The 22,820-nt window shown below is 41.0% G+C and overlaps 2 protein-coding genes across 2 annotated transcripts; both read left to right on the top strand.

Annotated features, from left to right (window-relative positions):
* Window positions 1–4,374: 4,374 nt before the first annotated feature.
* Window positions 4,375–6,395, top strand: LOC311006504 (uncharacterized protein; the record flags this gene model as incomplete). Its single annotated transcript, XM_083999352.1, has 4 exons — window positions 4,375–4,510; window positions 5,071–5,145; window positions 5,649–5,897; window positions 6,315–6,395. Exons 1-4 carry the CDS (start codon window positions 4,406–4,408, stop codon window positions 6,393–6,395), a joined length of 510 nt encoding a protein of 169 aa, XP_083855478.1. The 5' UTR covers window positions 4,375–4,405.
* A 7,792-nt stretch (window positions 6,396–14,187) lies between these two features.
* LOC311006503 (interferon gamma-like) lies at window positions 14,188–17,761 on the top strand (the record flags this gene model as incomplete). Its single annotated transcript, XM_083999351.1, has 4 exons — window positions 14,188–14,436; window positions 15,204–15,278; window positions 16,803–17,057; window positions 17,606–17,761. The coding sequence occupies exons 1-4, from the start codon at window positions 14,317–14,319 to the stop codon at window positions 17,759–17,761; spliced, it is 606 nt and encodes a 201-aa protein (XP_083855477.1). The 5' UTR covers window positions 14,188–14,316.
* Window positions 17,762–22,820: the final 5,059 nt, after the last annotated feature.

The raw sequence follows: 22,820 nt of genomic DNA, 5'->3' as shown, positions 1-22,820 counted from the left end.
TGTGTGTGTGTGTGTGTGTGTGTGTGTGTGTGTGTGTGTGTGTGTGTGTGTTTATATTGACTGTTGGCCCACAAAAGAAAAACACTGTCTGGTTTAGATTTCTAGGTAACACACAAATTCACACAAATGAGATGCAGGAAATTCCAGTTAATTAACTTTTACCTTGAAAGCCAACTGCCAGTGTGTGTGTGTGTGTCAGATTGCATTGCACTAATGGTTTAAATTGTTTAAAAAAGCACACAAATGCTTCCACCTGAGCATTTTCATTATAAAACATTTGGTGCATCTTCATCCCATCATCATAGTAAAGTGCTGTTGGGCCACTTTCACTTTGCATTCTTAAGCTGCTGCAGCATGGAAAGTCCCCCAATGAGGGATCAATACAGTCTTATACTTTCACTTATCTTACCTTATATTATCTTAATTGTATCTTATCTTATCTTATTTTATCTTACCTTAATCTTATCTTATCTTTAAGAGTAACTCAATCCTCAGTTCCTCAGCTCCAGAACCTGCGGGGAGTTTGAGGGAAAGTCCACCTAAAAAAATCGTTCAACCTGACCAACCACTTGTTTTCCCCACACTCTGAGATGATGTATTAGAAAGTGTCCTGATGCCATATAAGGCGTCACCTGTGCAGGACCATCGTCACCGTGGTGATGACTTGCATGGTTAGAATGATTCAAGTGACACTGATGTTCCTCTGATGGAAACTAACCTAAAATATCCTTTAGTTTTTGTTAATTAAACCAACAATCAAATGACTCAAATGTGAATAAAGCTAATTAACATTTTGTTCCAAAGACCAAACATAAAAACAAAAACAGTTGCAATCAGTTGCCAAAAATAAATACTTTCACCCGTTTATATGTATTTATTAGCCTGATGTGTCACATTATGCAGACGATGTTCAATTCTACTTCACTGTTCAGCCGGACGCCCTCAGCTGGTTAAAGCAGAAGTGAGTGATATATTTGTGGTAATATAAGTCTTAAATAGTTATATCTTCCGACAGCAATCACTTACATAGAGTGTTTGGACTGAAACACGGGTCTCTCAGTCCCTCTGCTCTGCTCTGAGCCGAAGAGAAAACATTTATCGTATCCTACAGTTTTTATCCAATGAGGAGAGAGAACGGCATGCAGGGCTGTGTGTGCAGCCAAGGAACGCCGTGAATGTGGTGACGTAGCGACGTAGCGACGAGGACTGCATGGTGCGTTCAAGGAAACTCATATTTTTCCGACCGTGAAGTGGTACCAGTTCGATCTGGTACGAGTTCATGGGTCAGAAGTTACGAGTGGCCGTTATAGTGACTTTCACCGGTAAAACAGGTCGGAAAAACACGAGTGGGTTGCCTGAAACGCTACAAAGTCGTAAGTTGTGACTTGAAGCTGTAATTTACGATTTCAAAAGCCTGCCTGGAACGCAGCATTAGCGAAAACGACCGGATCACTCACTTCTGCTTTAATGCTAATGGATTTTGCTTTATTTTTGCTTTATTTTATTATTTTTGCTTTTTTTTTTTTTTTTTAAATCAAATCAAATCAAAATCAAAAGACAAATCAAAAGCATGTTTAGCCAGTACATCATCTATTGTTTAGTTTAGTAACCAGTGTTGTTTAACGGTAAGCTAAGGCCGCAACCTCAGGCGTTTTCTTGGTATCCAGGTGGAGATGTGTCATGCAATTCAAGGAACTTTGATAGCTACCACACACACACACAGATGAGGTTTCCCATGTATATTCTTTGTGTTGTTCCTGTCTGTTGTTGCCATGGTTAACAACAGTGATGAACCAGGAGAACCCGTGACTTATCAACTGATGATGTAGCAGAATTTTCGACTTAAAACTTAAAAATACAGTTGTAGTTGGATTGGAAAATATAAATATTTGCGTTGGATTTTAAATGAATTAAATGCAAATACAAGTTTATTGGGGAGTCCCTGAAAATGAATTCTTAATTCATAGTAATCACATTTGAACCTGCAGTGATGATTCAGGTTTCGCCTTGTGGTAGTGTTTCCACAGCGATGATGAATCTGCCGTAAATAACAGCTTCCTCCGGCTGCAGCGACTCTCAGCTGAAACTCTAACCTCTGCTGATGATATTTCCGTGTGAGCAGTGGCATCACTACCCACTGGGATGAATGCGTTTCTTTTCCGCCGCTGTGACGCTTTATTCTTAAACTTTTTGATATGACAAAAGTATGTGGACACAGGAACATGATGTAATAACAAGCTGCTGGTTCATACTTTCAGCCACAGGTGCATCACTCCGACTCTGATGTTGGCGATCGAGGTGAAGTCGGAGCTAGACTAGAAATGTAATTTCTTCACAGATCTTTTCCGCACAGTGATTTGGTTTCTTCTTGTTCTGAACCTTTGGTCTTCGTAGGCAATTGATGAAGGTTTTCAGACGGCCCAGGTTGGGACCTACTGGTCTAAAATGGAGAAACCATTCTTCATGGATCTGGTTTTGTGCAGGACTTCATGTTCAAAGTATCATTATGTTGGTTCACAGGGTTGCTCACTCATATAGTGCATCAGATATCTGAGTTAAACTGAGATCAGAGATAATTGTTTGGTGTCAGATTAATCTATGTGTCTGTGCATGTGTTAAGCCTTGTTTAGCACAGACACTAAAACATCACTGATATCAGATCTGTCCTGTTGTAAATTGTTGTACGTCGGGGGTTCCACCAATACACAACACATCGAGATCACAGCTTTAGCCTCCACACACCTACAGAATGAAAGTAAACAATCACCTCAGTGACCTTTTTGCATCATCCAAAGGTCCACCGCCATCTCCCCCAAACACCAGAAGTATCAAGATGACTAAATCTGATGCCATGATGCGCTTTAGTCTTTCCTGAGAATGGGGCTGTGGTCCTGGTTTGATTCAGTAATAATGATCACTAATGATACAGTTTAATGCACCGAAAACTAATGAGCAGAAAAAGAGTAACAGCACAGTGTAGAGTTGTTTGAATCCAGATCACAGCAGTCGAGGCCTTTTCTCACCGGCCCCTGTTCAGTCACGGTCGGGGTCGTAGGGCATCGTCAAGGACACTGACATCTTGTGGTTGCTGTGTTTTCTGACAATTAATTCAAAGTCATTGTTTGAAAGTTCTAGTGAAACTTTCTGACGACACAACACAGCATTTACAACAAGTACAATGAATGATCACATTGAAGACCAATCGATAATAAACGTTTATTATCACTACTGTTGTCTGTCATTTATTGGCTTTTGAGGCGGGTTGTATGACGTACTGACAGACACAGTGCTGCTGCACCAGTATAAATACTTACAGTGGCGTAGGCTTTGCAAAGCTCCAATGCAAAAGTAACCACAGTCATGCACACACACATATAGAAACTACTAAAAGCAAAAATCAAGTCTTTAGATCCAGATCCTTTTCTTAGATACAGTTAGAAAGCCCCCGCTGCCGGTAGCTTGTACCACTGCTCCGTCCTGGCTGCAGGGGCCTGGGTTCGATTCCGGTCTTTCCTCCGTCACTATCTCACTGATCTTATAGATTGAAGACAAACCACCAAGAGAGCTGCAGCCACCCACATGCACTTTACTCTAATTTTCAAGACTTAAAGACGGATTTTGAGTTTTGTGTAACACTAAACTGATTTTATACTATGTTTGTCTTTGCATGAGGTCATTTAGGTCAAACTGCAGTTTTAATAGACTTAAAGACAATTAAGTAAAAACAATAAACAACAAACTCAAATGGCGGGATCATAAAAGTGTCTTAAAGTCAAGTTTCTTACACTGGGGCGACTTGAACTTGTGAGAATTTAGGCCATTTTAAGTGTGTTAAAGAACACTGCACATGCAATCAGATAAATGCATGAGCGTGCATACCAAAATGCATGCACACAACAGGGCTGCATAGTTTCATAAAGCTTACCTGAGGTTTTATGAACTCTTTGAACCACACACGCAGACACACACACACAAGCATCAGCTTTACTTCACTTAGTTTGGCATCTACCTAGAAACACACAGGTTTCTAGGTAGATTGAGGAACTGGTCTTCCTCCCATTAAACCACTGTGACCACTCCTCTTGTGGTGGTGGTGGTGGTGGTGGTGTGTGTGTGTGTGTTCGGTGGATAGAAATGAAGGGAAACCTGACCAGGGATTCTCCTGTGTGTGCGTCTTTAGCAGCAGCAGAGTGAGTTTTAGAGGAAAACGTGTGTATGCTGCTTTTTCTGATGCTGCTGCTGCTTACAAGCCCACAGACCACAGACGAGCATGAGCACAGGCACTCACAATATATAAAGGGCCACAGGTCAACAGATAGCATCAGTGACTTAAGAGACACATCATCACACACTAACCTCACTCCTACGAGACTCTTCATACCTCGTCTGTGACAGATCATCCAGCATGTCTTCGACAGTGTGTCTACTGGTTTTACTGGGAGTTGTGATGGCCTTTGGAAGTCCTCTGAAGGGCGATCTTGCAGTTTCTCAGGACATTTCCAAGCTGCTGGTGAGTTTTACCGCTGGCATCCCGCAGGGCACGATTTTAGATCCTATGTCGTTTTCCTTTTTTCAGCTGAGCCTCCGCTTGTGATTATAGGGATTTATCCCTGTAATTAAGGTTCATTGATGGACTCCTTTTTTTTGGTCTTTTGAGATTAGACAGAAGATGACATCTGACGTCATATTATAGGATGTCTATGCATTAATTCAGAGGTGATATAGGCTTTTTAAATATGTTTGAAAGTGATGCTTATCTTTTATTTACACACATAGATGAGTTTTTCAGCACTGCAGTGACTGACTGCTATTACTCATCAACTGTGAGCCTGAGTCAGAGGTTTTCTGATGAAATTAATTGAAACTGCCTGTGTTTCCTGGTATGAATGAAAGGCAGACGTATAATCAAATTTTTATACTCATGTTCTGTTTTTTGTTGTCAAACAGAAATGTTTACTTTGTTTGTACTTTGTTACTAGGAAACTGAGGAGTAAAACTAAACTGCAAGTTTTTAAAACTTACAACAATAATATAACACAACTATTTTTTTTGTGTTTTTTTTTCTTCCAGAAATTAGACGAACAAGAAATCGGCAGCAAACCTCTCTTCAGTTCTGTCGTGAACAGCATCAACACGTCCTGCCAGGTAGAGAAAACAACCCCCCACCCCACCCCACCACCACCACCACCACCACCACTACCACCACCACAAAACACTTTGCTGCTGCTGTGTTAAAGATCGGCATCGTTTTCGTCCTCCAGTGGAAACGTGAACCGTGGGATTAAATTAAATCTAATTTTGTGGTTTGGAGATACATGGTTTGTAAGGGGTTTTGCCGCAAAGGAAAAGTACAGTGACGCCATTAGGAATCAGTTAAAGAGGAACTAGAATGGGGCCCTGAGGAACTCCGACCAAGAGAAACAGGGGTCCAGTATCAGTATTTACAATACATGAGTTTTCTGTTAATATAACAGGAATATTCTTGGACTAATACCGAAGATTAAATCCCCGAAAAATCATTTAAAAATCCAGCATTACCACAAAACAGTAGTAGAAACATTTTCATCCTCAGTAAACCCTAACAAACCCACCGGTGTCTCTAATCCCTGTGTACTGACTCCCAGGCGTCTCCCTCCTCTCCCCCACAGAGAAAAGAAGACATGGTGCTGTTGAACGCCACTCTGGACGTCTACACGCGCATCTTCTCCAGCATCCTGCAGCACGGCAGCGACCATCATCACGCCTCCACCCTGCTGGAGCATGTGCCCAGACACGACAGGAAGGGTGTGAAGGAAACGGTGAAGCAGCTCCAGGTGAAGATGGAGGCTCTGAGGGGAAAACTGGTTTCACTCAACAACAACAGAGAGGACCTCATCAACAAGCTCAACAATATAAAGGTAACAAATTGTGAATGATGCATTTTGTTTTCTCCTGCAACAAATGTTGATTCATCCGCTGCTAAAAATAGTCCCCAACAACAGTGAGTGAGTGTCTCAGGAAATGTCTGACCTTTCTCTAAATGAGTAGACAACGATATTTGATAAGTCACAGGAACAATTTATCTGACATTTGTTCAGACTTGAAGTCAGACTTCAACTTTATTCTGTGGAAATGACTTAAGAAACAAAACCAACTGTTATCAGGTGCAAGATCACTGACAGTGCAACTTCCTGTGTGCACTGGAAGTGGTTGTTTGGTGTTGCTGATTCAGTTTTTCTCTGTTGATACATTCAAATATTTGACTAATAATAAAACATAATGTCAAAAAGCCTAATTTTAATTATTAATTCATTCATTATTTCTTCTCTCTTCAGGTCGATGACCCCACGAATCAGCGCCGGGCCCTGGCTGAGTACAACGCTGTGTTAGGAGTAGTCTCTTCGATCCGAAGCTGAGGGCTGCTGGGAAGTTTCCACGTCAGCTGAACATCTTCTTGGTCGACATCATCTTGTTTAGTTTAGTAGAGTTTTTAAATGTGTCTGTTAGGATCTGGAATAAAATGTAGCATCTTTTTTATTTTTATTTATACAGAATTAAGAATTTTAAAGCTGTTGTTATTTAAGGGTTACTTCATCATCATTTCTCAATACAGTTCTCCACTTCCCTGAATTATATTTATTTTAGTAATAATTTAAGGTATTTTATTTATAATTGATTTACTTAATTTATTTTTCTTGTTTGTTTGAATAAAAGCAGAAATCAACATCAACCCAATGCTTCATCTTGCCTTTTTAAAAAACACAAAATAACAACAAAAAAACATTTAACTGCCAATTGTATGTTAAGAGCAGACCGTTGGCGTCTTCAACCGCCTATAGAATCATTAGTAGTAAACTGAATTTCCCAAAAGAATCTTGATGTGCAATATCACACGTTTTACAACAAATACTCAGCTGGTTTCATGTGATCTGATATTTTGTGGTTTCCGATCTGAAATCTGAAATGTGAAACGTTGCATCATTGTACTGATGGTGATGGTGAATGTCACTGAACTTCTACAGAAAGAGAAAGTCCAACCATGTGAACGACAGATGTGGTTTTACTGTTCTAAAGTATTAAAACTCACACCCACATGTGGCGTCTGAATGTACGATGAAGAGTTAAATGGACAGAGTTTCACGTATCAGTGCCAACAACAGATTTTCCACGTGAGAGGAACTCCAACACAAGAATCAGACAAGTTTAAACGGCTGAGATCTGTGTGTTCATGCTTCAGGACATGAAGAACTTGGATCAGATGGACGTATAGAGGGTTGTTCGGTCCTGGCGGAAGGATACGATTAGCACCACACATTTTATTTTATTTTATTCATATGAATTATTTTATGATACAAAGGAAAATAATTGTGCAGGAGATTAAAAGAAGCCCAAAGGTCTTACATAAAATCCTCCCCTCCAATACAAAGTCACTAAAACAGATCAACCAATAGAAAAGGGAAAGAAGCAGAAAGGGAAAGAGACAAGGAAAAAACACAACAAACAAGCAGAGTAAAAAAAAGAAGGAAGATAGGAAAAACAAGAGTCTTTTTGGTGGAGGGATGAGCCGGGTCATGGGTCAGTGTGAGGACAGTCAAAGACACGGAGCCAGGAATTAAATTTATCAATATTTCACCTTAATGAAGGCTTACACTTTATAGATAGATAGATAGATAGATAGATAGATAGATAGATAGATAGATAGATAGATAGATAGATAGATAGATAGATAGATCAAAACAAACAAAAAAAGAAGGGTGGGTCAGCAAGAGAAAAGAAACCGAGAAGAAAGGAAGGGTTGGCGAGTAAAAGGAAATAAAGAAAGAGGAAGAACGACCGAAAGACTTCCTGTGTTGAGTTGTGTTATTCCTGTGACATCACTCTTACATCACCGTGTTCCCCTGCTCCTGCACCAATCACAAGGAGGGGTTTCCCCTCCACCTCATGATGTCATCAGACCCTTTAGGGAAAGACTGAGAGGCTGATCCGTGGTCACAGCGCTGGTTATGGGTAGTAAGTCAGAACGACTGACGCAAATCATCCACAACCTCAGGTGCGTTCACCTGCCATACTGGTGTCACCACGGATACGGACCACCATAGGAACCATGACATAAACTTTCACACATCTAAAGTGAGAGGCTTCCTGTTGTGTGTTCCCTCTGATACAACTTTGGTTTCGGTTTGGTTGAGGTACAAATGAACTGGATCAGGTTCAGGTCAGGGTTTGGGTCTAAACAAGCTCAAAGTCCAGTGTGTTAATAATCCCTCTGTCCATGGACACTAGGGGGCGTCGCCTCTTCAACAGAAACATGTTGCTTCTGGGTCAGTTAGTAAAAAGAGGTTGGAAGCACCAGCAACTCATTGGTCATTTTTGATTGGAAGACGGTCTTGTTTATATGGTCAGTCCTCACAGATCTTCAGTCCTGTAGAGCACAGGACTGAACAAGAAAACACAAGTTCAGTTGCATTACACTTGCTTGCATTGTTGAACCAGTTACTGTACAACCCCGTTCACAGCTGGTGTCAACATCTGTTTCAGGTGATCAGATCTGAATACAGATATGAAAACAAGAAGCTTTTGGAGGTGGAGTCCACACAACTGTAAACTGACCACCAAAGGACCATCCGACATCTTCTGAACGACTACCTACTCTACTGACGTCCTCTACAGACGTCCTCTAATGGACCGCCTACTCTACTGATGTCCTCTAATGGACGGCCTACTCTACTGACGTCCTCTAATGGACCGCCTACTCTACTGATGTCCTCTAATGGACCGCCTACTCTACTGACGTCCTCTGGGAGACCGCCTACTCTACTGACGTCCTCTAATGGACCGCCTACTCTACTGACGTCCTCTAATGGACCGCCTACTCTACTGACGTCCTCTAATGGAAGGCCTACTCTACTGACGTCCTCTAATGGGCGGCCTACTCTACTGACGTCCTCTGGGAGACCGCCTACTCTACTGACGTCCTCTAATGGACCGCCTACTCTACTGACGTCCTCTGGGAGACCGCCTACTCTACTGACGTCCTTTGAAGGACCGCCTACTCTACTGACGTCCTTTGAAGGACCGCCTACTCTACTGACGTCCTCTGGGAGACCGCCTACTTTATTGACGTCCTTCAAAGAACCATCTACTCTATTGATGTCTCCATTAGTTCTGTCAGTTTACTTTCTTGTCTTTTATCTCACAGACCAAAGGTGCAATGTACTGTATTGAATTAATAAAATTAAGTATTTAAAGGCCTTCAGTGTTTCATCTGTAACCCTAACCCCTAACCCTGCCCTAATTAATACTGTTTGCTTTACATAAAATGACAGTACATATACTGAGTTAATTTTAGAAGCAATTATGTAAATGAGGAAACTTTGGGGAAGCAGTTTCTATAAAGGTGTTGACATTACGGACTAAACATGGTTTTTCTTTAAAACTTTTTGGTCACCAGGTGTGAAGAGGGAAGGAAGGCATTTTGACTCGAAGTAATTTTCCCGGACTTCACACTGACCATGTTCATCTCCAAGGAGGATGATTCAGATTTTCTAAACTTTAACTTTTTGGTCAGAGGATATCACCCACTCTACTTTGAGTCAAAAAAGTCCCATCTTCACACTGTGTGTTAGGGGGAAACCCCTCCACACATCACCTGAATCAAAATCTGTAAACCTGTAAATCCATTCAGAGATGTGTTTAAAGTTTATATAAATAGACGTGTGTGTGGTTCTCCTTAAGTTATGTACTCACAGAATCTGTAATATTTTATTTTGCAGTCTTTTTTTATCTTGGAATTAAACTTCATCATCTCACAATCTTGTCGTGGCTTTTCAGAAATACAGTAGATGGTATCACTGAAACTTGACAAAACAAATGACAACTTTTTAGAGATAACAGCGAAGTCAAAATCAGTAGGCCTATATATTACATTTTCTTTTCCATTAATTTATTTTCAGATTTTTCACTTTAAATGAATTTTAACTTTATCCCCTGGCTCAACAGTGTGTTTTTAATAGTTCTGGGACAATAAAGTTAGGAGTGTAACATCTACTGTAATCTCAGCAGTTGTTTTCTTTGATCAAGGTCTTTTTTTATTTTTCAAATATAACAAACAAAAGATATACAATTGACACATGAAATAGTCAAGTCTAGTTCCTGTCCATTCAAACCAACCTCCCAGTGCCCCCCACCCACAGTCACTGGACCCATTCAGATATCAGTTTGCAGATTCGTAGATATATAATTAAAATATCTAAGTAAATAAAAGCAGACAAAAAAGACATAACAGAAAAATGAATGAACGAATGAATAAATAAACAAACAAGGTACACACACATTTGGGTTACATAGAAAGTGCAATCTCAGCAGTTTAATGGCGTCATGTCTCTTCTGTTCATGTTCATGGAGACATTTTTTTGGGATTCAAGTGGGATTGGATTTGATTTCATTCAATTGGGATGAGACAGGAAAAAAGACTGTAGTTCTAATATGAAGGACATTTAGGACTAGTGGACTACGGACAGAGCTGTACCAACAGACAGCAGATTGTTGTTGCTAGCGTGTTAGCAACATGTTGATGACAATACATTACTTGATATTTTCTACATGTATTGTAGCAGTCTGTGTATGTCTGTCATTCATACGAAATAAAACAATCATTCATTCATTCAGTGCAGATACAAGAGTGATTTTAATGGGACACAAAAGACAGGAGTGCTTCTGTTGGTGCAGCCATCTTGGATTTTGAAGGCCGTTTCTTCCAACTTTATGAAATAGAAATTTGATTTCGTGGGATGTGGGAACGTGGAAATGATGTTCATGCCTAAACCTGTCCATGTGCAGGTTCTAGCTTGAACTTGTATTGAAGGTTTGACTAGATATTGGAGATTCACAGATTCAGTTTTTAGAAGTTCAAGCAGTCATGTCTCAGAAGAGCCCACATCGCTGCTTTGAGTCCAGCTGTATCAATATCCACGACTAATGGTCACTGCCTGATGTGCATGTCTCTGAACCAAAGGATTGTGTTTGCATTGAAAAAGTTTAACCAAATCACATAAAGTTCATGTTTACTCACACATGCAAAAAAAAAAAAACGTTTTCAGTCCAAGTTTCTGATCAAAACAGGAGATTATTTTGAAGTTGCAGGGAAGTTCAGGGCTTCCAGAGCGTCAGCAGAACTTCAGCAGAAACTGAGTCAAAGATCATTTAAGTTCAAGCTAATTTCTATAAAGAAACGTCTTCGAATTCCTCAAAACAGAGACAAACTCTACCTGTGAAACCTCTTCCTGTTTATGCCTCCTATGTGAAGAGGGGATACCCATGCCCTGCCGTATACTCTTTGACGCCTGAAGAAATCTACTCATCTCTCTTCCTGTTGTCTGCCTTTCATTCTTGCTGAGCTCAACACTTGTCTCAACTTTGCCTTCTCAGGCCCAACACTGGCAGACAATGTTGTTCAGGTTGGTCCTAATCCAGCATGTGGTCCTGTGGCATTCCTGAATGATGATGATTGGGAAGTGAGGAATGTGGTAACCCATTAATTAACTGAACAAAAACACAATGCAATCACTGATTTAAAAAAAACATAAATGCTGAACTTTCAGGCAGACTGTTCAATCTGTTCAGTCACGGCTCGGCATGGCACGGTTTAGGTGCTTTTCCATCACAGCTGAGTTCTCCATAGTACCTCTTCATGGTACCTTTTGTTTTGGTTTTTTTTGTCTCTGACTGGGTTACATTGCCTGGTTGTGTCTTGTTTGCACAGACAAATGGATGTTGGTTGGAAAGAAGCAACGATTTTACTGGTTCTGTTGGACATTTGCAAGCTAATGCTAAAGTTGTGGGTCATGCAAAGTAATTGGAAAATGCCAGGGTGAAAAAAGTCTGATTCAACTGTTTGGTCAAACAGAGCTGGAGTTATTGGTTAATAATAATGAAGGTGAAGTCAATGTGCAAAACTTTGTTGAATTTTTCACAGTTTCATTTTTTGTCTAAAAAAATAGGGATTTTGTGATGTCACAGTGACCTTTGACCTTTGGCACCGAACCTCCAAACTTCCTCGAAGTGGACGCTGGCTCCAAAGTTAAGGACGGTTCTTGTAATATGGCCTTCACAAAGATTTACAGACTGATGGACACTGAGCTCCTGAGCATCACCTCAGATTCTCATTCCCATTCTCATTTACAATAAGACTCTTTCTGTGAAGTTCAGACACTTCTCTGGTTTCACTTTGCTTTTTGTTACTTTTCTTTTGGCACCTTTTACAGGTGTTTTCCCACCTGTAAAACACCTACTGTACTTAATTTCACTGTTACTGCTGCCCAGGACCTCACTTCCTTTGTTTTTTCTGTAATTACCTCACCCTGTGTGTGACGATAACCTTGTTTCGCTGTATTTGAGGGGACCATGAGTTTTACTGTACTGTTGGACCACACAAGTTTGAATGGCTGTTTCAGGGTCAAGACTTGGTTTTAGGGTTCGGGTTGGGATCAGGTTTAGGATAGGGTTAGGTTTCGGCCTTCGGTTGATTATTTCAAGTTTGTGAAGGGACTGAAGAAGGCATTATGTCAACGACGGGTCCCCGCAAATACAGCTTGACGAGAATGCGTGTGCGTACATATACTGTATGTATAAAAATAGGTGTGAGGGTGACAAGAAGAGCCCCAGATTATGTCAGTTTCCTCTTTACTGAATGAGACACTTCTCAGTTGGAGCATTACTCAGTAGAATCACCTCACACCTTCGTGGAGTATCCGCCCCACGACCTCATTTCCTGTCTGTCAGTCTCTGCTTCTGATAAATTATTACCGACGTTACTGTGTCATCACTTCATCAGTTGGTTGTGGTCATTGATTTAATCGTTTCATTTAAAACTATTAAAAGGAGGATTTTGTTACGTGCATATTTTCACATCGTCGACATAGAAACATTCCCTCATCAGCTCACAAATTATTTTCTTTTTATTCAGGATTTATTTCTCTTATTTCATGCTTTCATCGGATTAATACATCACTTTTTTATTATCTGACATGCAGCTGGCAGCCATGTTGAATTTCTATCTAAAACCTCTCAGTCAATACCACAATCAGAATTCCCACGCGTTAGCTTGCTACATGGCTAACCACAGTAACCAGTGCTGCCTTTATTATTATAATGGACACACATGATGTGATTAGCGAACTTGCTAACCAGAGACTGAAACTGACTTGTTCGACTGTTTCGTTCACTCCTGACTGCATTTTGTTCTCAGTTTCCTGCACGCTCGGATTATTATCTTTTGCTGATTAAATGTCTTTATTTTAAAAATCTTTGATATCATCTTGTATTGTCACTTTGAAAAGTGTAATGAAAGTTCTGCTTGCAGCAAAATGCACCTTTATAACGAAGGTAAACTCATTCTGCAGAAAAGGCCCGTAGAGCTGCAGCTGTGGTGAGTTTTCTCTGCAGGTTCACAGAATCATTTAAGGTGTGATGTTATAAAAATAGAGATAAATGCAGCTCTGATGATAAAAGGTCCACATACTGTGGCCCAGTCCGACTCTTTATTTTGAAATATGCATGAAACACCAAATGTTTTCGGCTGTTTTCACGTCTTCACAGGAAACCATGGAGCTGACCGTGTTGAACGGTGGTGCCCAGTGGTTCTCCACTTCCGCCAATCACACCCGCACTAGACACCCTCTATAGTTCCCAATGAAGCCGCAGGTGCAGCTGATTAATCAAGGTTTCCTGACTGATTCCACTACGTTCTACTGGATTCTAATGATTTCCGACGCAGCTGCTGCCTCAGCGTTTTGGGGTTGCACGCTTTCCAATGACTTCCACTCGAACCTCAACATGCTCCATTGAGTTGCATGCAACTGCAAGTGCCTCTGTCCGAAAACAGAACTCCCAGTATGACCAGTAAGACATCAGTTCCAGTGAATTCCATTGGGTGGATTTCTGCAGAGTGCTTGCTTCACATCTGCATGAGTGGGAGACCCCTCACCCACTTCTATGAAGTTTGGTAATTTAAAGGAAACAGAACAACCACATTTTCACACCTAGATCATCGCTGCATCACTCTCTCTCTCTCTCACCCTGTGTGTGTCTATGTCTCTCTGCCCCTCCATTCGCGCTCTCTCTCTAGACACATATAAATATGAAGACAAAACGACAAGTCACTCAGTTTGAGCCAACATCAGGGCAGGAGACACACGACTGTCACTCAGATCTTCATTCAGTCAGATCTTCAGTCAGAGGAGGCCGTCGCTCCAACAGGGATAGAAACACAGCGCTCTCAACAGGCCGGGGAATCGAACCTACGACTTTCGGCAAAGGTTTATTACAAGAGACGATACAATGTCTGCAACCGTGAGGACAATAGTCTGTCTGGCCGTCTGGCTTTCTGTGTGCCAGGTCCGAGGCTTCCACATCCCTCCAAAGATGAACAAGACCATCCAAGACCTGATTCATCACTATGTGAGTATTTCATGTACTTCAGGTACTCTCGGTACTCTCGGTACTGCTGGTACTGCTCTGTATTGATACTTGTGCCTGTGTGTCACTCTCTGTAGCACCACAGACTATTGTAAACTCTTTGTTTCCTCCTCTTTCTCTCTCACCACAAACTCACACATGCGCAAACACACTTTTTTTTTCCATTCTGCACTTGGGTAAAGGTCAGCCCAGGTTGTGTGTGTTTTAAGCCATTAACACACACATAGAATTTACTTAGACATTATTATTTCAAATTGAATTAATGTAAATTCTAAAGTGATGCATTCAGGGACACTTTTAAAAGAAACTTTTTAATGAATGAAACACCCACGTTGTCTTTTGGGGTGCTAGGTGAAATGCTTGGCAGGAAGTATCACTCACGTTGTCCCATACGATGGAGTGTCCTTGAATGCACCACTATGTGAAATTCTAGAAAGTGTAAGAGACACTTTTGCAACTTTCGCACTTCCTCACAACTTCACAAGCTACTTTTAAATATCAGATGTCAGACTGTCTGACTAATAAAGGTTTACTACTGTCCTTTAAAGCACGACTCATCATGACAATATAGGAAAGTGTAAAAGTCATTCATACTGGTAGATTGTTAGATGATTATTTGTCCATTAGATTTACCGAAGATGCCTCTAAGACTCTCAGCTGTCTGATTACCCTACAATGCACCACTGAATGCATGGCTGTATTTACTATATGTGAGACGAGACCTAACATTTGTCTTTTTTGTTTTGCAGAACGTTCCACAAAAGCTGATGTTCACCGGGAGTCCCGTCTTCTCCAGAGAGCTGCTGCTCAGTGGCAAAATGGAGGTAAATAAAAGTCCGGTTTAGATTCTACACAAACAGGAGCGATCAGTATCTGCGGTCAGTGTGTGTTGGGTTGCGGTTTTATATACGATTCATCTGTTCGCTGCCTTTCAACCTCAGACTCTCTGCTTTTAAAACGATCAAAAAAAAAAAAAGACACTGAAAGCAGTCGAGACGGATCATGAGCCTCGAAGACGAAGCTTCCTGTGGGGAGCGTGGGATGTTTTGCCCTGAGTCAGGTCTGCCAGGCGCCATTTTCTCCAGTAATAACCAAACCTGGCAACCTCACCCACTGGTAATAAGCTGGGCACCGTCGCCATAGTAACAACAAATAGGTTTCCATGAACAAACAATTTGGCATTTTCACACGATGTTTAAAGGCTTAATTAATATTTATATGTCAAGGTCGTGTAGAGGTTTTTGTGGCTTTGTTTTCTTTGTTTTGCTGCTGCTGCTGCTGCACTGTGCAAATGTTGTGCAGCTACTTTCACTCTTCACCAGCAGTGATACAAACAAGCCACTTCATTTAAGTTTCATTTACCGAGCAAGTCAAACCACTCAACAAGCTGGAAGTCTTTACATGGAGGTGTTGGTAGTTTGTATAAAAGTAAACATTAAGTATAGAAAGAAAGATGTTTGGTTCAGGTTCAAGACTAAACTTTTTTAATAAAATATTGCCATGTATTGGGTTTTCGGTTGAGTCGGGCCAAATGCGGCTGGTGGTCGGCACAGTCGGCTGTGTTCTGGCATTAGTATCAGCGCTTTGATCAAGTTTGCCCCAGTGTTGGCGCTATTATCAGGATTGTGATATCTGAATTGGCCCACATGTGGCTGTGATCCGGTACAGCTGGACACTGTCTCTATATTGATTTAGTTTTCTTATTGAGCTCAGTTCGCTTTGGTGTCCGGAGCAGTCTCTCTACACCTATTTTAAGAGAAAGTGAAACTAAGTGGTGTTTAGCAGACACCTAACAAAACCCTGCGCTCTGGGTTTTCCCACTGTGTCTCTTCCTCACCACAACTAGTTTCATTGCGTCTCAGCATTTTTGAATCTGTTCCAGACCAAAGGGAAACTATTAGAAACATCCAACAAACCAAACTGGACCGTGTTGAAAACTGTTTTATTTTAGGACCAAGAACCCAAAGAGAAGCACAGTGATTGGTCAGTGCTGTTCGACCTGAGCTTCAGACCTGTTGGACGTTCATTCATTCATTTGTCACTCTTAGTGAGTGGCATTCCCCCTCAAGGGCTTAATTTAACCTGTGAAACCACAGAGTTTTTCCACTGTAAGACATTTTCAATGCACCGAGACTTCTTCTGAGTTTGTGAAACCTGAGAAGACAAGATTATGATGAATTTAAATACCTTTACCACTGTTTTATGTTTTTAACAACCACAATATCTATTTGTATGTTTTATTTCTGACCTTTTTTGTGAAGGTTTTGGTTTGAAATTAACCACAAAAAATGCATTTTATTTGGTAAAAACAGCAACTTAATTATCACCTCTTCATCTCTCCCTCTTAGACAAAAAGAGTGTTTCTGGGCAGCGTGCTGGAGACCTATGAGAAGATCATCAACCACATGTTGAAGGAGCTGCCAACTCCAACTCCTCAGACGGACGCCAGTGTCCCTAATGCTGCTGCTGCTGGGTCACAAGGGAGCGAAGATGTCAAGATGCAGCTGAACTACATCCTGAAGATGGTCCGGGAGCTGAGGAAACACCACTATGAGGAGCAGGACAAGCTTCTCCAGAGACTGCAGGAACTCAAACACATCAAGGTAGAGAGACATGACAAGGAATTAGGTTAAAGAAGGTCATTGGACTGTAGAGAGCCCTTAATATAAGGCTGGTGGAAGGTTTCTCCACCTCTTCAGGGGCTTTAAGCACAAGTTTCATGTTGGCCCTGAAGTAGATTAAGGAAGTTTTTCGTAGGCGACTCATGGAAAGTTTCTGTAGGTCTGTAGGTAGGGAACTTAAACTTGGACTTAGTAGGGTTTTTAAAGGGGCCCAGAAACAGCTCCTGTAGGTCGACGGTAAATCTTTCAGAGGGTTTCAAGTGGGAGCTGAGAGGATTTTATCAGACATATGTAGGACTTGATGAAAACTTTCAGGAAGTCAGATGTGTAGGTAGGACTTCAGGATGTTGAAGTGAGTCCTGTCAAAGGTTCCTCCATAAACCTTCAATGAGCCTCCAAGCTCTGCAGATTCCTTTGTATTCCTATACGTAAACCCTTTGTAGGTGTGACTTCACAGCAGTTGTTGTTGTTTCTAACCTGTTGGTTTGTGTGGTCGTTGTTATTAATGTCAGATTTCTGTCTCCTCGCAGATGGACGACCGTATCATCCAGAGCAAAGCGCTGTTTGAGCTGCAGCAGCTGTACGCCGAGGCCAGTTCGCTGCCCACCGACATCAGGGTGCAGAACAGGCGTCGGCGGCGCCGTCGTCAAGCATGGAGGGTCAAAGCTCAGAGAGCCAGAGGCTGAAACATGAGGAGATGACAAGAAGAAAACGACCAAAAATGACAATAATAGTAAAACATGAGATAGAATAGATGAGAAAGAAGTCCGAACTAATATACAAACCTCAATCACCTTTGTTTTGTTGAGAAGATGATTTCATAGATATTTATTACAGTAAACCAGCAGCCTAAGTCTAATAGATAGTTTTGTTCAGTTAACATAGTTTAAGGAATTAAAATGCTTGATTGATCTGTGAAGGTTTAATTTTTTTCAATCTTTTTTATAAATGAAGCAGAACTTCCTTTCAGTGAAAAGGACTGTTGCTACCTGAGAGAACTGACGATGTTTACAGTACAAAATGCACCAGAGCTTATCACTGATGCTCTTTAGGGAATTTTGTATTTTACTGACATTTTGTAACTTTTCTAAATATTTATTTTGATATTTAAGGTGTTAATTTAATTCTTATAGTTGATTATTTATTATGTATTTATTGATTGGCACATGGAGGCACTGAATAAAAGAGAATGAACATTATTTATTTCTGTTGTTTGTTTCTTTCCGTGATTTTTAGGATTCAAGATACATGACTGGGTTTTTGGGACTGACATTTTTTTTTCAGCTACCGGTCCATTAGCTTCTCTGGATCTTTCAATAACACTACATGCCCAGTTGTTGCATCAATGGAGTTGTTCAAGTTAAGGCAAATTTGGACAAGAGGCCCTTAAACATGATTTCCTATAAAAAAAGAGGTTCATGTGATATGATTAAAAGCTTGTGGAAAGGTTACATGGAACTTTAGTTTGCTGTTTTCTGAATTGTGTCAAAGTTCAAGAATCAACTTCAGTCACTAATTTGCTCCATTCACATAACTGGAGTCACTGTGCAAAGCTGCAACATATACTCGGATGTCATCTGCATACAGTCTGATCGGACTGCTGCAGAGATGTAGAATTTGTTTTGCATAGAAACATGAATGACCATGAACTTCTGCTCCGTTTCTAAGTATTTAACTGTTCACACACTCAGACAATCTTGGCTGCTGGTGACAAACTGATGCATGCAAGAACAGCTGGTCTTGCATGCAACTAATAATAACACAAACAAAAGCCCGCTCCCCTGCAGGCAGGCACACGGGTGGGTCTGGGTATTTCTGCAGCTAGAAAAGCTGCAAAAGCCCACCCTCCCTCCAACCCACAGCTGTCATGTCACTTCCTGTGACATCACTTCTGTTAAGCAGAAGGTCGCCTCGTTTTACAGTAAGTGAAGCTCTTACCCACAATGCTCACTGCTCTGTGTGAGGCTGTGACTTCTAAGAACTGGAGCTGTGCTTCCCCACTGTGAGCTGTGGTGCTGTGTATTTGTGTGTGTGTGTGTGTGTCAATAAGCAGCCTTAAATGAACCACATAAACAAAAACACAGAGACAAATAAACACATTTCTTTATAACACCTTTTCTTTTATAACTCTCCTCAAAGTAGTAGTTAGGTAGGTAGTTGATGTGGATGTCTTCAGAGGTAATGTTGAGTCATTACATTTCACTATGACTCAGCCTTTGACACTGTGCTCATTGTCCCACTGCAAAACCCATATGATCTGTGAGGGGTAAGAATCTAAATATCTAAATATCTTAAATGTGTTAAAGTTTTGCAGAGAAACATCACAGCAAGACAAAATGAAAAGTAAATTATAAAATCACAAACCACTCCCTGGCGATCTCTGTCACTCCTCCTGTCAACAACTCACTGCAACACAATGAATGAATCTGACAACATGCAACAATATCCTATCTATCCACGCTATCTATCCAACAAATGTTTCTGTTCAGGTGGGAAATACCTTGAATTCCGACCGGGACCTTAGACTTGTCTCTATTTTTATGCAACAACTCCGTCCATCTGCCCTCCTCTGCCACGTGGTAAGTGCACATGACAAATGTATGGCTTAATTTCATTTCGAAACTGGACATGTTGGAGTAGAGTCAGTAAAGTTTACAACTCCAAACAATCTACACATTTGCTTAGTTCAAGGTCAAAGTGTTGGGGGGTATGTAATCTGCCCCTGGAGCTGCCTTGTGGAAATGGAGGCCACCACAATTTAAAGGGCGTTGGTAGCAAAGTCAAGGTTTGTGCAAATCAGTTCAGTTATTTTTCCTTTAATAAACCCAACAATTAGACAATGGAAAAGACACAACCATAACCCTTTGCCAACATGGCACAATGGTGATGGTTTGTGCATGATAATGATGCGAATCGTATGATTTTGAGTTTTTTTTTCCAGTGGTGGTGTGATATGTAAATATATCAGTCTGGGGGTGTTTGATGTGGTGGCGGCTAAAAATGAGAAGCTAGATGTGCAAAGAAGGATGCTGCCATGCCCTCTGGACTTCACTTGGTCTTTGACCACGTGTTCCTGCTGCAGGTGGTAGCTGGGGTGGTGGGTGTCGTGGACAGATGACATGGCAAAGGGCACTTCAGCAGGAAAGCAATGGAAACCATGACTAAACACAGAGAGAAACACACTAGGAGTCAGCTTCACCATCACCTAGTTCTGTGGTTTGTGTGTTCATGTGTGTGTGTTCATGTGTGTGTGTGTTTCAGTGTGAGTCAGCATGCTGCAGATGCTCTTGCAACAGGGTTTGCATGACAAATGATTCTCAGCTCTGGCTGCAGGGTGGTGTAATGGATACATCGGTGAACACACACCTCAGTTCACCTTCTTTTTTGTTTTACGTTACCAGTAGCATCATGTTTGCTTAAGACCGTGCACATTGGAAAGATCGACTAGTTGCACTTTTGTCTCGGGTGGTAATGATTGGTCTTGCTGCTAAAACAAGACAGTTCCGTAAAAGTAGAAGACTCTACAGCTAACAGTAGCTCTGTAAGCCTGTGGGGGGTTTAGCTAAATGCTAACATGCTCATCTTTACCATGTAGGCCTATTAGTCCTTTTCTACTGCACGTTCCAATTAGGCTCAACTCAGATTTCTTTGGGGAATGGTCCAAACTTGTCAAGAGGACCTGGTACTTCTTTGGGCTATCACCTCCAAACACCTCTGAACACCGATTGGTTAGAAATAAGCTAAACCTTGCATGCACAACTCTCTACATTGTTCTGTTCTTTTTCTTTTAAACATGTAAAACCGAGATGTGGTGAACTGAGGAGCAGCAGACGTTCCCGTTTGCTTTCCCTCGAATACCGTCCATTTTTGTTTGTGTGTAATGTCGGTAGGCCGATAGGTTTGTGGGTCATTGCTACAAGTGCAAATGAAGTTCCTGGCACCAGTTGAGTGCAAAGTCACGATATGAGTGTGCAGCCTTGGCAGCAGCTCCGACAATGCTAACACACTTGAGTTTTAGTCAGTTATCATTCTAAATCTAGCTACTTAGCAGTGACGAACAGGAATGTGATTAGCGTGCCAATGTATTATCACATAATCTGATCAGATTCATGCTGTTGAGTCAAAATATTTGAATGACTAACTTGTCACTGCTGGCGCTGTTAGCATAATATCAGTTTTTATGTTGGGAGTCAACTTAAAGTAAATGTGACAATGTTTTATTTCCTCTGTGACTCCGGCTGCAAACACAATGAGATGTGTAAAAGATGCATTTCAAGAGATTTAGTGATTTATGAATAACTTCAGTCATGTTCACAGTGGCTGCAACACTTTAATATGACAACAACACAACTGTGAAATCCATCCAGACAAACAGCTGCTGGGTTACAGACCCCATCAGCCAGGTGGCGCCGGTGGTCCCTGCTCTGTGTGAGGTATACAATATGGTTTATTATGATTTAATTTAGTTAAGTGAGTTTATTTCGGTCCTTTTACAACTTGTAGAATCAAATACACACATAGATAAACAACAATATATGATTTAAACATAGGCTAAGCAAAAACAATAATTATTTTTTCTCTTTTTCAAGACGATTGAAGCTTCTTAAATAAACAGTTTTCATCAACTCATTTTAGAAATTGAGAAAAAACAAAACGTGTATATTTTACATACAAAAGGCAGATTTTTACAAGCACACTGGCGTTCATAATTTGGTTTTTGAGTCTATTACCTATCCAAGTGAGTTACATATCTTAATTTCGATTTCTAAATGATTGAGTTTTATCACATAACGCATAATTGAATGAAGAGGTCAAAATGTTCAAAGTGACAAGATGTTGTCAACAATGTGCAGTCATTTATTTATCTTTATTTTTCCTGCTCGCTGATCTTTTCTTAAAAAAAAACAAAAAAACCCAAAATGTGAAATCAGAATAAATCCAAAGAGCTTCTGTGTGTGTGTGTGTGTGTGTGTGTGTGTGTGTGTGTGTGTATTCAGAAGGAAATGTGTGTCTTGCACGCAGACGCATGCACACACAGTCTCAGATCTCTATCTTAACCACTGAAACAAGATAAAATGATGAGGAGATAAAAGCGAGAAATACTGGAGAAGTTGCAGAGAATTTAAGAGTTTATATTTAGAGTCTCAGTCGGTTTGAGGTGTCAACGGCACATGAGCTGCTGGACCCCTTAGAAACTCACAACTAATATATATATAAACGTCTGTTACATATGTGTGTCCTGTCCTCAGTGTATACGTGCACAATACAACATGGTGATATCTGCAGACGGACGGAGGCCTCAGACTGATTAGACCAGGGTTGGAAAAGGTCAAAGCTCAACACATGACAAACGATGATAACTGTGATAAAATACACTTAAATTCCCGTCCACACCTTCCCAATGTATACATATTCTTAAAAATGTGAAATGTAAACAGGTGACATGGTGTTGCGGTGGTTAGCGCTGCAGGTTCTGGGTTCGATTCCCTGCAGGCCTGGGTTCTTTGTCTATGTGGAGTTTTTGCATGTATGTTCTCCTTGTATACTGCGTCCACAGGTTGTCTTCTACGGTCCACCCACATGCACGCTATACAGGTTGAGTGGCGACTCTAAATCGCCCGTAGGTGTGAACATGAATGTGTGAGCGTGTTGGTTTCTATATGTTGTTGCTGTGACACTCTGGTTTTCACAAGTAAAAGTTCAAATCCGGCGTGAAACATTTTGCACAGTTTCATTTACAAGTAG

The sequence above is a fragment of the Trachurus trachurus genome (genome assembly GCF_905171665.1).
Source record: "Trachurus trachurus genome assembly, chromosome: 23".
NCBI lineage: Eukaryota > Metazoa > Chordata > Actinopteri > Carangiformes > Carangidae > Trachurus > Trachurus trachurus.
This window is presented reverse-complemented; position numbering and strand designations above follow the sequence as displayed.